The sequence below is a fragment of the Perca flavescens genome, chromosome 11 (genome assembly GCF_004354835.1).
Source record: "Perca flavescens isolate YP-PL-M2 chromosome 11, PFLA_1.0, whole genome shotgun sequence".
Classification (NCBI taxonomy): Eukaryota; Metazoa; Chordata; class Actinopteri; order Perciformes; family Percidae; genus Perca; species Perca flavescens.
The window spans coordinates 22,715,491-22,734,348 of NC_041341.1; the positions used below are offsets into that span (position 1 = coordinate 22,715,491).

Genomic DNA, 18,858 nt, shown 5'->3' on the forward strand with positions numbered 1-18,858 from the left:
TTTAGGATTAGGGTTAGAATTAGGTTATGGTGAGGGTACGGGTTAAGGTTAGGCATTTAGTTGTGATGGGTTAGGGAAGGTTAGGGTAAGGGGGTTGGAAATGCATTATATCAATGACGGGTCCCCACAAAGATAGTGAGACGCTCTATGTGTGTGTGTGTGTGTGTGTGTGTGTGTGTGTGTGTGTGTGTGTGTGTACGAACGTCTACTACTCAAGCATGTGTGTAAAGACAGCAAAAGGTTCGTAAAGCTGCATACCCTGCACGTACGCGCACGCACACGCACGCACGCACGCACGCACGCACGCACGCACGCATGCACACACACACACACACACACACACACACACACACACACACACACACACACACACGGTGTCTCTCTGTGCATCAAAGCAGCCAAGACCAACTATCACCCACTGTAGTCATGACAGGTGCTAAAAGACAACCCAGCAGAGAAATTACTCCACTCAGAGTTTCCCAGATGCTGCCGTAAAAACAACCCACTTCATCTGTACTATACCAGCGAGCATTTCCTCTTCTTCCTTCTTCTTTAGTCCGGTTCTCCGAGCGTCAGAGTTGCTTGGTAGCAGTGTGTGATCAAAGCTTCCAGAGAGCCAGCTTGCTTGCGTATCTGTCCTTGTCTTAAGTCACTCTCTGTGTCTCTGTCCGACTTCCTGTCTGCCTGTCACTTTTTCTCTGCCCGTGTCTGTGCGCTCTGGTTACGGGGTAAGGTTTTGGATGAGTCCCATGTTCTTGTGTGGCACAGTGAAGGCTGCCCGTGGCGGGGCAGGGCAGGGCAGGCGTGGCGGGGGAGAGCTGGCTGTGAGTGCTGGGGCCGGGCCTCATGCCAGGCTCTGCCCACTCACCCTCTCTAAGCCAGCTGGGCACTCTCACTGTTTTTTAACCCTTCCAAACCTGCTGTCCGCAGCACACTCGCAGGTTTGAAAGTTTTAGTTTTCACTTACAGAGAGACTTTACCTGATGCCTGTTTTTATTTTCTAAAAAACACTTGTTTCACTATTTCTATGATACTGGCAAATTGACTCACATGCATATTTTCTAAGATATCTAAAAAATCAGCAGTGGATGTTTCGTCAGCAGGCTTTGTCATCAGTTCTCACTATCAAAGAGCCGTGGCTTCTTTGCTGACTCATAATTTTGACATTTAGCGGTTACACAAACAGATCCTTCATTGACAAAGCAGAGATGCCATTGTCTCTTCTAACAGAGGTCCATCACTAAGACATGTTGTGTTTCTTTTTCTCTTGCTATCTCTTTCATTAAAGGTATAATATCTAGTAAGTATCGTTTACTGGTTGTAAACACACAGACTTCAAATTTGTCCCCTTCTCGCCGGCTCACCAAGCCAGAGAGAGAGAGAGAGAGAGAGAGAGAGAGAGAGAGAGAGAAGAGAGAGAGAGAGAGGTGGTCAAGCGAGCAAGAGGGTGAATGAAGAGAGGGAGTGCAGAACAGAGCAGTGAATCGGGAATAAAGCACTATTTTGTCATTGTTTCATGGCGGTTACACTCTAAAGCACAAATAAAAACACACACACCTCTGCGGGAAGGTGGGGCATTGCTGGATTTTGTGTGAATGCAGAGCTTCATCCTGTCTGTGTGTGCGTCGGTTAAAGTTGTGCGTTGATATAAGACGCTGAGGGGCGTGTTTTTGTTATGTCCTTTACTTTAGGGTGGCAACTAACATTTATTCATAACCAATTAATCTGGCGATTGTTTTCTCTAATATTTATATTATTTGTTTGGTCTATAAAATGTAATTCTGTTTCTCATTTTGTCGGAACAGTCCAAAACCTAAAGATATTCCGTTTATCATATTAAAGAATATGATAAACGGAATATAACAAAAAGCAAAACATTCTAATAATTGAGAAGCTAAAACTGGGAAATGTTTGTCATTTTTGCTTGAAAAATAATTTAAATCATTAAGTGATAATCAAAATAATTGCAAATAAATTTTTTGCAATCAATTAATACATGGACTCATATTTCGTCATTGCTGTACAATGGTGTGGTCCCAGCTATAGTGGTGTAACGGACCATAGTTGATCCGTGGTCCAAATGGATCAACTCTCACGGTTCGGAATGTTGTGAACTGCGGATTAATTGCAAAGTTTAACCATAATAATAGTATGAAATACATTTTACTGTCGCTGATAAAACTCTATGGAGGGTTGCCGTAAAAAGATACAGGCGACGCAATTTTCTGTTCACGTAAACGGCACATGTTAAAATCCAGTGCTAATATATGATACAAACTATCACTTGGTCACTGATGTTGTCGGAAAAACAAAACAGACGGGACTAAATGGTGCGTTTATTTGAAACTGGTAAACCTCGTGGTGCATTCAAAGTTATTGTAAAATACCCTTTCCTCATTTGTTTTTGTCGTTTGACAGCAATTTACTGGTGAAATAAGTTATTATTGTTTTAAGTTATTACATACATTTTTAATAAATCATTTAAATTTACCCTTTTTTTGTGCTGATCCGAAAATTTATCCGATCTGTGACTCAAACCTGTGAGCCGATCTGAACCGTGACTTTTGTGATCTGTTGCACCTCTAGTCCCAGCGGGAATCAAACTCCTAACTGTGGCAGTGTTAGCTCTGCTCTGAGCAGCAGTGCAAGACCACAAATCTTCCCAAGGTGTGCCCCTGTTGTTTGCTTTATCACAGATTACTTGCTTTGTTTAGGCTGTCATGTCAAACTTTAATCCGTTATTGTGCAAGTAGCAGAGAGGCTATTGTGTTTAGCAGCTTCTGTCTGTGGAGGCAGCAGCGGGTTCTGGAGGGAAGCCAGTGTGGTGATGGCTGTAATGGATTCACACAGACAAGTGGCTCTTTGGGTCACCACGGGAACCTGGACGTGTGTCTGACTCCCCTACAGCAACAAAAAAGACCTGTTAGTGCATGTGTAAATGTGGCCCGAACCTATCTTATGTTTTTGCTTTTTTTTCTCTCTCTGTCTCGTTTCATAGTGAACACTGATACAGAAACAGCAGTGGTGAATGTTACGTACGCAACCAAGGAGGAAGCTAAAGAGTAAGCAGCACAAATAATGACTTGATTCAGCCGTGTACTAAGAGTAAGGCTTGTGATATATATATATATATATATTTTTTTTTTTTTTTTGTATGCACAGACAAGCAGCAGCAACATGAGCAGCATTGTTCACCTACTTGTCTGTGGACTTTGTGTGTACCTTGAGGATTAAAAAGTACATCCACAAAGGGTCAGAGCAGGGCTAAATCAATACTCAAAACAGGAATATCCTCTTTGTGAACTTCGGATTTGACACATCTTTAAATGAACACGGTGACACCCAAGAAAGTTACCACATAGTTAATGTTAAGATGACGCAGAAAAAAACAGCAGCGCCAAAAACACATTATGTACTTTATCTACTCCATGGCAGCCCTCTGCCCACACTTAGACGCATAAACTGAGCTTTTTTTAAATGTTGCCTAGTGTGGATAAATCTTAAAAAGGGTTAGAACAACTAAATTGTGAGTATGACTTTATTAAAATACAGTATCTATTTTCCTATTGTGAAGACGTTCCGTGTGGATGGAAATATTTTGTAAAACTTTCCACCATTGCTGTCATTTGTTCAGTGTGCTGCTGATGTTACTTCCCTTACCTTTGTAATGATGTACTGTCCTGATTGTTCATGTGCATCTTACAGATGCTTAGCGTTAATTTATTACGTACGCAACCAATGCTTGGAAGGAGGTAGCATCATGTACAAACATAGTTTTAAAGCAATTAATATATCTTAAACCTACATTGTGTAATTATTTTAGTTGATTCTTAGCAAAAACCCCTTTGTTCTTTCACAAATATGTGCTCATTCATGTGTAATTACTTCCACCAACTAATCAACGTATTCTCGTAAGCGTAGAATCTGCCATTTAGAATCATTCAGAATACATACTAACGAGTAGCATGAATGATGGCAGCCATGTAGCGCCTCCATCTTTAAAATACATTAGCCAAAGAGGGATATACCTCCGCCTTTCGCGCTTTTAAACTCAGTGGCACCGTAACGGATGCCAGGGGGAGATTACTCACCAGGGAAGCGATAAAGAATTAAAACGACAACACGACAGGCAAAGCACCAAGAATAGTGGCTAGAATAGCTGTGTGTAAACAATGGAGATACTAAGAGATAATTTCGGGTTCGGCCACCGTAGGAGTTGAAATGCGCTCGGAATTGGAAGGGCTAGAAAGTAATATTCAGTTGGTTGTCATATACAATTTCACCGCTAGTTGGGAGAAATTCTTACACAATGTAGCTTTAAGAATCTATATCTCAGTTTTTTTACGTTTAAATCTTAGTAAATAACTTTTGCAAACTCTCACTCAAGAAATACCACAGTGCCTCTATACCGAGATATTATTAATTCCTTGTATTGACAATTACAATAGATTGTATTGACAATTAGACGTATCATTTCATTATAATTGGCTCACACCTCCTGTTCCACCCACTTCCAGAGCCATTGAGAAGTTAACAGGACACCAGTTCGAGGACTATTCTTTAAAGGTGTCATATATTGTGGACATGGATGCTGCTCCACCCGACCAGGCTCCCCGCACGCGGCGCGGGGGTCGGTCGTCCCGGGACCAGGGCGCCTCTCAGCCCGGGCCCTCAGGAGACTTCGGCACTCTACGCACCAGACAACATGACTTCCCCCTGCGTATGCTCGTGCCTACTCAGTTTGTGGGAGCCATTATCGGCAAGGAGGGCCTTACCATCAAGAATGTCACTAAACAGACACAGTCCAAGTAAGCTTACTCTGATGATCTTGCCTGGTTCTTGCTGTTTTTCTTCTCTTTCCTGTTTTATAAACTTCTCAAACAGCCCTGCTCTATTTTGTTGAAGCTTGAATTAATTATGTATCCAGGCTTGCATTTGAAGGCCAGTTGTCTGAGATATGATGCAAGATAGCATGAAACACCATACAATTCTGAAATAGTTTTCTCTGCTTTTCAAATAAGTTATCTTTGTGTTTATCTTTTTAGTACCTTCATTTTTTCCCCGCATGCTTTCGATCTGTAATACACAATTATAACAAATGTATTATTACTTTGTTCTCTCGCCTGAGATTCTGTCCTTGTTTATGTTGAGTTCATCTCTCTGTCTGTCTCTCCCTCTCTCAGGGTGGACATTCATCGGAAGGAAAATGCAGGTGCAGCAGAAAAGCCCATCACCATCCACTCAACTCCTGACGGCTGCTCCTCTGCCTGTCGTATGATCCTGGACATCATGCAGAAGGAGGCCAACGAGACCAAGACGTGAGTCTGCCCTTGGACATACACAAACGTGCATAAACACACTCAGATGTTGCTTATGCAGGGCATGCTTACTCTCCCACAGGGAGATTAGCCATAATGTCTGCAGGGCTGTAATCTTATCCTTTAACCTGCCTGCACACCTTTTAATCTCACTGTGCATTCTCTCGCTTGGACCACTAACACAGTAAACACAGTGCACACGACACACTCACATAGGCTAACATGTGATCACAGCTTAGCATTTAAGAAACGAGGCCAACTTGTCTAATTGGGCTTGACACTTTTAACAAGACACTGCACCTTTTAAACTCTTTGAGCTTCTGCTGGATCTGAGCATCATCACCCAGCTTGTGTTTGTCTTTATTAGTTTTTTAATTGTGTTGTTTGTCGACGGGGCCACACGCCTTTACATTACCCCCGGTGATGTGTGCACACAGTCAGTGTTGCTGGAAATATAAGGGATAGATCCTACATGGCTAGATTCAGAAAAAAAACATTTGCTTCCATTTAAATATGAACATGTTTCCACAGACTTGCAGAATACATCTTAGAAAACATCACACTTAAATTAGTTTTGTCAAGGTTGTTTATTTTGTCGGTTGTTGTTGTCGGCTAGTGTTTTGTATCGACGTGGTCTCCCATTAAACCAAAGAATATTTCAGGCTGTTGAATCGGATGATTAAGGCTGGTGGGAATGCATGTGAAAGTTTAAGCATAAATAAAAAATGTCACCTCTTTCTGTGATAACATCACACTTTGCTGCCAATCTCCTTAAAGTCTTAAATCTTTTTGATAATCACATCCAACCCAGGTTTCACACCATTATAGAAACAGTTTGACATTTTGGAAAATATGACTTGATAAAGAAGGGAAGTGTGTACTTATATCTCATTGGTTTATTCTGTACAAAAACTGAAGTGTAATTCACTGTTTTATGCTTTAATTAGTGAGCTTTACAGGTGCTGTTAGGTGGATTTTGTTACCTTTGGAGAGCCAGGCTAGCCGTTTCTCCCTGTTTCTAGTCTTTATGCTAAGCTAAGCTAATCAGCGGCTAGCTGTAGCCTCACAGTCACCGTACAGAGTGGTACATATCTTCTCTCGACAAGAAAAAGAATAAGCATATTTCCCAAAATATTTAACTATTCATTATCATTTGTATATGAAGAAAATGGGTAAAAATAAAAAAAAATCTAATTACACCAGCATGCATTATTGGGCTGTAGCTCTAAATGCCACCAATATTTTCTCAAAAAAAACACTTGCAGCAAAGAACCACTAGCGACAGCTCAAAACAGGGTGCAACTCCATTTTGATGTCATCGAGTTCGTTGACAGTTGCTTTAGTCAAAAAGAATGTGATGTAATGACACAACAATAAATAGGTCTGCTGGATTGATCCACCTTACTCTGTCAATTCAGTTAACCTCTTCTCAAAGTCACAATAACCTCCACCCTTCCCTGCCTCGGTGCCACACCTGCAGAAATTAACGTGTCACCTCGGCCTACCCACACCCTGTAATTTCACCCAGTGAAACCTGAACCACTAAACTTGGCATCTTAACGCACAACATCTCCCCTTACTTGCCCCACAGCTCACCCCAAACTAATTCCACCTTACAGCAAAGATCAACTTTTACAGACCCTCCCCCTACACACACATATACACACACACACACACACACACACACACACACACACACACACACACACACACACACACACACACACACACACACACACACACACCACCTAGTCTGTGACCCAGCCCAAAAGAAACCTTCACCACACCCCTTCACAACCTTAATTCACATACATGTACAGTATGTATGTACATATATGTACATGTATGTACATACATACATACATACATTCCAGAAAAATCTATTTGAAAAAGGGCTCCATTTATCATCCCAATTAAATATTAATTTGTCATTATTATTTCACCATTAAATCATCAGGCCTTCATTCTCTACAAAATAGTTCATAAATCAGTGGCAAAACCCCCGCACCAGCTATATAATACTGGAGAAATCAGAACAAATATTAGTGAAATATTTAGTTTTGCCACCTCTTCCAGGCTTTTAAAACAAATGTTTGGACTTAAACATATAAATTAAACAAGCATTACAATTTCTGCCCACCTGTGCACCAGAATACTTCAGGGTTTTTTCAAACAATTTCATGGAAAGTTAACTTTCTCAAATCATCATAATTTGTACGGCACAAAAAGAAAATAAAACTCACTTTCCACTTTACCTAAATTACGCAGCTTAAACAATCTGTTTTCCTCCTCGATCATTTTAAATCTCCCAACCTTAATAGCAAGAGGAAGAAAACCAGTTTTCAACTGTGACAATAAAGATACACCTAACAAACAAGACACAACATTTGATTTAGGGCCAAACCGTTTGATATTGCATAATATAGGTCCTTAATTTTGGATTTGACAAGCAAAAATGCGTTATACAAAAAACGTTATTTTTCGTATATTTTGAATTGCATACTTGACTGTAGATTTTAAACTTCTGCATGTTTAGTTGAGCTGCTGTGCACTGACTAAAAGACGTAATGCTGGTGTAAAAGTTAATTATAATCAATGAATTGGAAGACAGTTGAACACTGTCACTATATAATATATAATTACTGCTAAATGACATGCAAGTATTTAGCAATTTATCAGTTTCTTATTTTGATGATAAAAAAATAGATAAAAGGAAATAAAAACAACAACAAATAATGCAAGAATACAGGAGACAATCTGTAGTTTTACTGTTTGAACTTGAGTACTGGGACTCCAGCACATTATCAGTCTATCAGTTTTGTTTCTACCCTGTTTTTCTTTTCTCCTCCTATTACCAGAAGCATTTTCTGAGATGTGGTTGTTGCAGCAGTACCTTGTTTACTGTACACTGCGGTGGACATGTCTTCTTGCAGCAGAAAACATTTGGGTGCATGTGGACAGCAGCTCTACAGGAAAATGGGTTTAAACTGATCTTCTTTCTTGTCAAAATCTGGGTATTTTTCTGTGAAAATCAGTAAAAGCCACCATTGTGCACACCTCACTAAATAAAAGGCTCATGTCTTAACTTTGTGCCATGTGCTTACACCGGCTGGGCAACTGTCAACATTCCTGTTCATCGCCATCACACCATGACATTCCTCACACCATATCAGTGACACTCAACGGAACTTATCTTCTATTATCTCGCTTAACCTGAGTATGTGTGTGTTTGTGTGTGTAGGACAGAGGACATCCCTCTGAAGATCCTCGCCCACAACAGCCTTGTGGGCCGGCTGATTGGGAAGGAGGGCCGCAACCTGAAGAAGATCGAGGAGGAGACAGGGACCAAGATTACCATCTCCTCGTAAGTCGCCTCTCCCACCTTCCTCTTTCACACACACCCACGGCGCTCTGCAGAGATGCTACTAGCCGTACTAGCATTTTCAAGAACACACACACACACACACTGATGTGAGTGCTTGTGGCATTGTGGAACAGCAGAAATTTTGACTATATATATTAACCTGGTCTGTATGTTTGTTACTGTTTCTGTCTAGGAGTTTTGTTGTGTATGTGGTGTTTATGTTCTGCAGAGCAGGAACCTACTGAAAATCAGTTTTACACTGAGTCAGGCCCGATTGTCTTTAATCTTTTCCTGTTTAATAAATAAAAAATGAAATGAAAATGAAACCAAAACACAAATAACAGGTGCTACACCTTTCTATTGTGCTCATTAATTTTATTTATTTATTTATTCATAATTTAGCCTCTCAGCATGCGGTTTCACTTAACTGAGTTGTTAGAGAACAAATGTGAAGAGTTGCTTACAGGATCTTCACTCCAGAACATAATATTGAAAAGGCAGTGATTACACCCCATTTAAAAGGCTGTGCTCACCAACCTTGGTTCATTTAGGGCTAATTAATTGCTCCGTCTCTGTGAGCTCTGAGAATGTAATAAGCCTTGAGAAAGAGACAGAGATGAGGAGAGAGACAAAGATAGAGGAAAAGGGTCCTTTTGAAAGGAGGCAAGCGGTACATTCGATATTGATGGTTATGTCAGTGTTTTGCAAAAATGTGAGACAACTTTCAGGGCAAAAGAGTTTTTCACTCAAACTTTTTCTTAACTGTGATTTAAGGAGATTACACTAAATATCTTTCTGCAGTGTTTTACACTAATGCTTCTGCACAACAGTTTTTGTCCTCTCAAATAATAAGCAAGGATAGATGAATCCGTTTTGTCTGTACACACGTGTCATTCTGCTGATATGTTCACATCCTGACCATGAGAGGGACAGAGGGTTGTGAGTGAGAGTTTTATATTATATTTTGTGTCTATGGAGGAGCTTTGTCGAGTCTGAAAAGAAAACAACCCTGAGGATGTCATCAGGTTTAGCTTGGGACAGGAGACTACACAAAGTCTGCATTGCAAACTAGGGGCATAGAGTTCAAAAGACATAGGTGTTCCCCAGGCAGGAAGGATCCAGTGCTGCGTTCATTTCATATCGGAGTACCTTAATTACGAGTTTTCAACCTGTGAATTGCGCTCACGTCAACATCCAAGTTGTTAATTATGACACGGTAATGCTCGAAAATTCTGAATGCTCTGATGACGATGTGGTGTGAATGAGGCACATTGAAACGTTATTGAGTTGCATTATGGGATGTGTAGGAACCAGTGATTTTGGAGCTCATCCCATACTAGGGAACTTACAGTAAAGACAGACTGTCTCAGCCTGTGCTGCTTCAGTTTTCATCATTACTTTTTTTTATCTGTTCTTCTGTGTCTTCCAACTTTATGAAAATGCAGCACTAAATTGCTTCTTAGCGAATCAGTTTTTGATGGTGATGACTCATCCTTCAACAACTCTTAAGTTAGATAAACAGGAAATGCAATTACAATCAGCTTAGTCATATCCACCTTATAAGAAAATAGTGAGCAGAAAGTGAATGTTTCTGTTCTCTCCATTTGTAGTTGCACAACATGCACATATTTATTTATGTGTGTGTGTGTGTGTGTGTGTGTGTGTGTGTGTGTGATCTCCCTTGCAGGTTACAAGACTTAACCATTTACAACCCTGAGAGGACCATCACGGTGAAGGGCAGCTTGGAGGCGTGTTGTAAAGCCGAGGTGGAGATCATGAAGAAATTGAGGGAAGCCTACGAGAATGACATTGCTGCTATAAACGTAAGCCAAGCTTAAAAGTTACCATCTGCAGGCCTCTTGAATGTTCAGTGTGTGTGTGTGTGTGTGTGTGTGTGTGTGTGTGTGTGTGTGATCTCAGGTTGACTCACAAAGACAGGTGAACATTGGAGAGGGAGGGATGATATACAACAGGGTGACCTCCCCTTTCAGTACATGTTACCACCAGCATTAGTATTACCCGTTGTTGTCTGCTTGGTAAATGGATAACAGTAAACGATCGCTGAATAGCTCATCAGTGAGTGTTTGAACACAGCATGTCTGTGAACGTGTGTGTGTGTGTGTGTGCCTGTTCCACGCACCTCTGACTCACGCTCACTTCCCCGCTGTGTGTGTGTGTCTGTGTTCCTGCTGTAACACACTGCGTTTCCCAGCATCCATCTGATATCTGTAGGCTGCTCTCTCACCCAGCTCCTCTTTCACACTGTCCCGATGACATCACCAGTGCTGCAGCCAGCCAGAGAGGTCAACCTCAGCGGAAGAGAGTTAGCGATGATACCACACGCTGCACACTCCCTATTATACAGAGATGAATCCTGATAAAGTGTATTCACTGTGATGATGGTCTGTATGATGAACAGCAGTTACTTAGAATAATATCCCAGTAGCTTTCACATGAGCTGCCGATATTGGCTAAGAAATAGTCATCAAGAAGTATTACGCCGCATGCGGTTAAATTGTACTGGCTGGTGGCACCTGTCGGGCTGAGAATCGACTCTACAGTAAGCGGTGAGGGCCATCTAGTGTGACTTTGTGGATATTACACAAAGCTTTCTTGGAACAAGGAAGTGAAAGGAGGCCGTCACGGGCTAGAAACCAGAATAGCTGACTTGACTTTGAGGGAGAAATATTTTTGTCATGCCAGGACAACAGCAGACAGCCCTGTTTTTAGCGTTGTGACAATGGATTTTTCAGATGGTCCTGTGGGTTTTTAAATGGTTTATTCAGCTTAAGAAGTAGGATAATTTTCTCCACCTATTTTAAAGGAACACCTAATCCTTAATTTTATCTGAAAAATTCAAAATCACCAAATTTGGAGATACATGTTTATTTTTTTTTTTCACCTTTGTTTTTACAGGCAAGTCATTAAGAACAGGTTCTTATTTACAATGGCGGCATAGTGGCAAAGCCACTTAGAGAAAGGGAAGGATGGCTAGAAAATAAATAAATTTGAAATACATACACTTAAGAAATTACATTAAATACAATTACAGTTTTTACTGAACACCAATGCAATACATGAATAAAAGTAACACTTTGTTATGATGGATGGGTATATATAATGGAGTTAGCAGTAGTTAAGGAACATTTCACACCACAAGCAACTACCTATTATTATTTCCTATTTTTTTCATTATCAATTAATCTGCTGAATATTTTCTCAATCAATTGGTTAATAATTTCACATGAAATAGTAAATAATCAGTCACTTTTTCCCAGAGTGCAAGTTGACATCTTCAAGTAAATTGTTTTGTACGAACAACATTTAAAATATCAAATGTATTGAATTTAGTATAACAGAAAACAAAAAAAAGCAGCAAACGCTTATATCTGAGAAACTGGAACCAGAGAATGTTTGCTATTTTTGCTTGATGAATGATTTAAAAGGTGATTTGATTATCAGGATTGTTGCTGTCTAATTGTCTCAGCACAACATAACTTTTGCAGGACAAATTCAACTTTCTTATCTTAAAGGTGATGTAGAGAAAAACATAAAAAACAACAGTTAGGTTAGATTGAAACTGTGACAATTATTTTAAACAATTTTTAATCAAAAAACTTTACTTACAGTAAGAATAGTCATTTTCTCCCCTCATCTTTCTCTTTTAGCTCTTATTAGCAGTAGATTTTCTAAGCTGTGTGTGTAGAACGATTTTCTCTTACTGTAAACTGTATTAGCCAGAGTCCTCTTGCCGCAGGAAACACGACTCTTGAATGCCTGTTTAAAGGGATCTGCTCCTCAGCATATCAGCATGTTTTTCTGTGAAAATTGGTCTAAAAAACATAAATAATGACCCTTAATTAAATCCTAATGTATTATCTTCTTTTGATTTCTTCTCTTTGTCTTCTTCTGAACAGCAACAGGCCAACCTGATCCCAGGCTTGAACCTGAACGCTCTGGGCATCTTCTCTTCTGGTCTGCCGGTGCTGCCCCCTGCTGCTGGACCACGTGGTGCAGTGCCCCCTGTGGCACCAGCAGGATACAACCCATTCTTAGTGAGTACGCTCTTTTTTTAACCTATGTACACACAGCCATATTAGGTGGTGAAAAAAGATTGAAAAAATACTTCTTTTAGAATGACTTTACCGCTGTTGGTTTTACCCACCCAGCGCAGCGATGCACAGCTCCTGCAGGGATTAGTTTTACCTTGATTTATCAATTTTTTTCCAACACATGGTAAACCAGGTTCACCCTAAAGTGCTTTTTTGAAAAGAAACACACGATGTTGACTCAGGTCTTCGTTCATGATGTTGTACACAGTTTGAAACAACCAGAATTCCCCCATCTTCTCCAGAGATGAGTCAGTTTGTCTGTAAAACAAAGTCTCCACTCATTGCCTGACGAGGTTGAGCCAAAGTGGTGTGAGACAGTGTGTGAGAATGTATTTGCGTGCTTCGTAGTCAATAAAGTTTTTGTGTGATTCATTGTGAGTTTATGCCCTGAAATTCCTCCTAATAAGAGTTTGAGTTGAGTACATGCATGAGTCTGTAAATGTGTTTGTTTGTGTGTGTGTGTGTGTGTGTGTGTGTGTGTGTGTGTGTGTGTGTGTGTGTGTGTGTGTGTGTGTGTGTGTGTGTGTGTGTGTCTGTGTGTGTCTGTGTCTGTGTGTGTGCCATCTGATCGGTCTGCTTGTCACTTCACTTTCAGAGTCACTCTTCACATCTCAGTGCTCTGTACGGGGTTCCTCCAGCAAGTGCCATCACCCACCAGCACTCAGTATGTTCCCTGAAATCTGCACTACAGTCAGAGACTTGACCACTAATTTCTTGTTCTTTTTTGAAGTTAGAAAAATATTTTAATAATTGATGGCATGTTTTTGCACACAAGAAGCTTAGGAAAAGCCTCAAGTTTAGGATGTGGCCGTTTTCTAAGCCGGCTGTGTTGAGGAACGTCTCTTTTTGCAAATGATTTATACTATACATGGGAAGGACTGCCACAGTATAAAAAAAGAGGACTAATGGACAGGGAGACATAAATAAGAGACCACGACAACCTCTCACTATGTTGAACAGTGAGTCTGGCATTCCTGCGTACCATTACCCAGTCACCAGAACACCACAAATATTTCTGGAAGGAGACTTTTTAGCCCAGAGTTGTCCTGTGGCTCATGAAAAATTCACTCTATAAACCTTGAGTACATGAGTGTTACCATGCTAAGAAAAACAAAAACATAGGGCAACTATCGGCCCTAATAGAAATATTCCGTTCAAACCTAGCCAGAGCGGGATGTTTACCCAAAGAGAAAACCCACGAAGAGAGCTCAATTTAGCTTTATGCATGTGGTGTCATCATTGTAAATATACCATATTTAAAATGTATTGTGGTCTCTTTTTTCAGCAACAGGCTCCAGAACAGGAGGTTGTCTACCTCTTTATTCCAACTCAGGCAGTCGGGGCCCTGATCGGCAAGAAGGGCCAACACATCAAACAACTCGCCCACTTCGCTGGAGCTTCCATCAAGGTGAGTTTGTCAGCGTCAATACAGCACTGGCTTCAATTAGGAGAGTGTGTAGGGGAACTAGATGGTCAACCCGTCTATGATCAACATGCATCACATTATTCGAAGCTTCACATTAAGCATTAAGGTGAAGTTAACAAGTTGGCAGTCAGTGCTGGCTGAGTCAGCAGCATGTCATGGACCACAGCTGAGGGTGTTAGTTATTTATGGTCAAAACAAGGAGATGACTAGTGAGCTGAGCATTTCAGAAATCCCCTCAAGCCCCATCTGGAGTGGTGAGACAGCTGGTCAATGAATTCTCATAACATAATCTTAAGCTATTTATTTGTAGGAATTTGCAGATTTGTCAGATGATTCAGTGGCCGCATGGATTGAATGACCGCAGAGCAAGATCGCCAGCTTTTGGACACATATTCTCCTTATTTATCTCCATCCGTGTGTGTGTGTGTGTGTGTGTGTGTGTGTGTGTGTGTGTGTTGTGTTGTGTGTGTGTCAGATTGCCCCAGCTGACACCCCAGATGTTACTGAGAGGATGGTTATCATTACTGGAACCCCAGAGGCCCAGTTTAAGGTAAAAACACAATGACTTTAATTATTTTTTTGAGGATAAAATTGCTACTTCAAATTATTTTTTTATTTGTCCTATATTATAGTAAACAGCCGTGAATCACTGTGTGTCCCCCATTTTCCCCAGTCTCTCCTTGCCTCATTCCCTCCTCTGTATTCCAGGCCCAAGGTCGGATATTTGGGAAGCTGAAAGAGGAGAACTTCTTCTCAGCGAAGGAGGAGGTCAAACTGGAGACGCACATCAAGGTTCCCTCAACTGCAGCTGGCAGGGTCATCGGTAAAGGCGGCAAGACGGTGAGTTGCCTGAACTTAACTGATTTATGGGGATGGAAAAGAACAGTTGCATGTAAGCATCACATAGCACCTGGTTTGCTTGGTTTCATCAAAGTGGGTTTCAGTTTACCTTCATTTGTCAGTGAGCAATGTCAAAGTGGGGTTGGAGTTGAAATTCAAAGCAAGGATCTTTGTTTTCCAGGTAAATGAGTTGCAGAACCTTACGAGTGCTGAGGTCATCGTACCGCGGGACCAAACTCCAGACGAGAACGACGAGGTCTTTGTGAAAATCACCGGGCATTTCTTTGCCAGCCAGGTACGCACAACAAGGTTTAAGGCCCTATACAGTATGTACTAAAAGAATGGCTGCACTTGTTATTAACGCAGTGGCACATGGGTGTCATGCAGAGACATTCTTATTTTAGGAGCTATGTGCGGTGTAACCACAAAACATGTAGGTGTATGTTTCTCTTGAGAAACATCTTTTTCCTCAACTGTCATTGTAACATCATATAACAAGTGCTCATCTTGGCTTCCAGGCTAAATCTGCACACTTTTGTGCAACCAGTTTTAATTCCAGTTGACACTGTAACTTTGTGTACACCAGTTGGTAGAGCGGTTGCCTGCCAATTGGAAGGTTGGTGGTTTGATCCTTGGCCCTGCAGTCCCATGTCAAAGTGTCCTTGGGCAAGACACTGAACCCTGAGTTGCCCCTGATGCTGCGGTGAAAGTGTGAATGTGTGTAAATGATTATCTGATGAGCAGGTGGCACCTTGTATGGCATCCTTGGCCACAGTGTGTGAATGGTGAATGGTTCCTGTACAATGTTAAAGTGCTATATAAGAACAGTCCATTTACATTTTTTTTTTTTTTTTTTTGATTGGCGGGTTTGTGACCAATATTTTCTTACATACGCCAAGGAGGTCTGTCTGTCAGCAGGATTACGGAAAATAAATGGCCCGCTTTTCATGGAAGGGTGTAGCATGGGCCAAGGAAGAACCCATGAAATTTTGGAGCGGATCTGAATCATGGGGCAGATACACAAATTATTTTTCACTTTCAATAACATTGAGAGACAGGGCATTTGGGCTGCATTCATGTATTGATGTAATAATAATAATACATTTCACGTGAACGCCCCCTCAAGTTGGAAAGTTAACATTGCGATATAGGGCACACCTTGGTAGAGGCCTGCGCTCTCCGAGTGCCCTTCTAGTTATTACTTTTATCATTCACACAGATATATTAATACAATTGACAGACTGATAATTGCAGGGAAAAAAACATACAATTCATCCACCAGATTATTTTTTGGGGACTTTTCCCTTTACAGTATTTGATAGTGACAGTTAATAGACAGGAAAGGGGGAGACAAAGAGAGGGGATGACACGCAGCAAAGGGCTGCAGGTTGGATTTGAACCCAGGCCGCTGTCAAGGACTCAGCCTACATGGGGCGCATGTTCTTACTGGGTGAGCTAGAGGCCACCCCTCTTAATACTTTTCATAGAAACTTGACAGTTATCTGCACATCAACAGGGTTTCTTTCAGATACATTTACATGTAGGGTTTAACTAAATCGATTTACATAATAGGATTTTAATAGGATTTGTTTTCCAGATTTTTTTTCAGATTGTTTTAACATTGTATGCACACATTGTAATGTATCAATTAACATCTCGTCCTGCATGTGATGTCTCTCCCACAGACTGCACAGAGGAAGATCCGGGAGATCATTCAGCAGGTCAAACAGCAGGAACAGAAACACCAGCAGGGCGCCGCTGTGTCACCGCACTACTCCAAGTGACCAGCGTGGTGGCTCCAGCGGGCGCCAGCCAATGAATGTAGCCCTCCCAAACGGACAGAGACCTACCCAGACAAAGGCCAAGGCCAAGGGGGACATGCAGGGCAGACCAGCAGCACCGGGATCAAAACCAAAGAACTTCACGAGGGGGGAAACAAGTGAGAGCCAAAGGCTGAGGGCATTGTGTGCACTGCCAGCCCTGTGAGAGCAGATAGTGGTAGAAACCATACTGATATAATATAACAAAAAAGACCAAAAAAAAAAATATCTACAAGAAAGGTGGAAATGGCAGAGAATTTGGGAACTGTTGTCTTCACAGTTAAAAAGGTAAACAGATATTAGTATGTCGCCCTGTTATCGTTATCTCTTTAGTTGGACTAACATAGGCCTAACAAACTGATAAAGCAACTGTATTAACACAAGCGTAAACGAGGCATTGTGATTGATATTTTGGGTTAGAACGAGAGCGAGTGACAATGGACACCTTCTCTCTCAAGAGTTTAAGATTTTCAGATTTTCAGATTAAATATCATTAGCAGTATTAACACAGAGTAGAAAAATATATTGATACACACTGAGAGTATGCACTGTTATTTTTCTATCGAAATGACAGTAGGCTACAGTGTGGTGTAGTTTTTAATGTTTGCTTGTTCCAGAGATTGATTGGGCTGTGACAGCCACATAAAGCAGTTTCCCTTGTTTGTTCACATTATAGGCCACTGAAAACAAAAAGAAAAACCCCTATAAGTAAATATGGTGAATGGTTCTGAGTCTTTGTAACAAGCCTGTGTGTGTGCCAACGCAAAAGATAACGTCCCTTTGAAATGTCTCTCAGCATTCATTTAATGCTTCACTTCTTTTTTTCTTCTTCTTTTTTTTTTGCTTATTTCTGCTTCACTTTCTCATCACTCTCTCTCATCTGGCATGTTTTTTTTTAAATAGGATAAAAATATTTGTTAGTCAAGAAAGACATTTTCCCCCGTTTGATAACATTGAACTGACTGCCACTTTCACTCAACAGAAGTTAAATGCAACAGAGGGATTTTTTACACCAGTAAACTGGTATCACTCTCCCATACTGTACAGTTGACTATATCTACATCCATGCTTGTTGTCCTGAAAAAAAAAAAATCTAAATGTATGTCTCTACAGACATTCTTGGCAATCAGAGCAAACAAATTGGTGAACCTTTGCTTGTTAACAGGTGACCAGTCATTTTGAATGTGCCCCGCCACACACTCGGCCTTTTGAGGACATCACAAGGGCCAGGAAAAAATTTGAGCTGAAGGCCCAGAAAGGAGACGTGGGTTTAAGGGAGGGTGGGGTGGGGTGGGAGGGTGCAGACTCATGGTGTGTGGAGTGGCAGTGAGGACAACTTTTTGGGTTAGAGGGTGGAGGGTGGTTGGGGTGGGGGTTATGGGGAGGCACTGTATGACCTGTGGTACACACACAACCGCAAACATGACCGCAGCCGCATTTGGCTTTAACCCTTTCTTGTCAGGGAGCTTCCTAAAACGGCATGACAGTTGTGAATGTACAATGTGCAGGATTTTTAGAAATATCACCCCTGCCGTGTCCAGCAGCAAGTCAGGCCAGAGGCACAGATTGTCATTGCCACTCTTGCTCTTTTCTTTCAACTTTTCATTTTTATTATTTTTACTTTGGCAAGCTGGCCAAATGCTCTGTGGGTGCGCTGGACACGCAGGTCCTGGTGTCCCTTTGTGCTTTACTTTGGAGACCATGGGAGCTTGTTGCCTTATTTGTCACCTTTCAGACATCAACCATCAGCTTCATCTTCCAGACGCAAGGTTATTGCCAATACGCACAGCTTCCTCCGTATGTGTGCATGTGTGTGCGTGTGCACATGTGTGTGTGTGTATATATATATAAAAAGAGAGAGTAATATTTATAAATCTATTTTTTTCCTATTTTGTGATGAGAGCTATTGATAAGAAACAAAAAGAAAACAAAGTCCTTTTCTTTTTTTCCTCAGTGGGACACTGCCATATTATTTTGA

At 41.1% G+C, this 18,858-nt stretch overlaps 1 protein-coding gene across 2 annotated transcripts in view; it reads left to right on the plus strand.

The window, feature by feature from the left end:
* Positions 1-18,143, plus strand: part of igf2bp2a (insulin-like growth factor 2 mRNA binding protein 2a) — a 45,977-nt gene extending 27,834 nt beyond the window's left edge. For both annotated transcript variants that reach the window (XM_028590603.1, XM_028590604.1), the window contains exons 5-16: positions 2,999-3,062; positions 4,518-4,808; positions 5,184-5,318; positions 8,560-8,682; positions 10,370-10,505; positions 12,600-12,737; positions 13,390-13,458; positions 14,080-14,202; positions 14,696-14,770; positions 14,929-15,060; positions 15,242-15,355; positions 16,746-18,143. In XM_028590603.1, the coding sequence (XP_028446404.1) occupies positions 2,999-3,062; positions 4,518-4,808; positions 5,184-5,318; positions 8,560-8,682; positions 10,370-10,505; positions 12,600-12,737; positions 13,390-13,458; positions 14,080-14,202; positions 14,696-14,770; positions 14,929-15,060; positions 15,242-15,355; positions 16,746-16,844 (1,499 nt within the window). In that variant the 3' untranslated portion in view covers positions 16,845-18,143. The remainder of the gene's footprint in view (positions 1-2,998; positions 3,063-4,517; positions 4,809-5,183; positions 5,319-8,559; positions 8,683-10,369; positions 10,506-12,599; positions 12,738-13,389; positions 13,459-14,079; positions 14,203-14,695; positions 14,771-14,928; positions 15,061-15,241; positions 15,356-16,745) is intronic.
* The last annotated feature ends 715 nt before the right edge of the window (positions 18,144-18,858 follow it).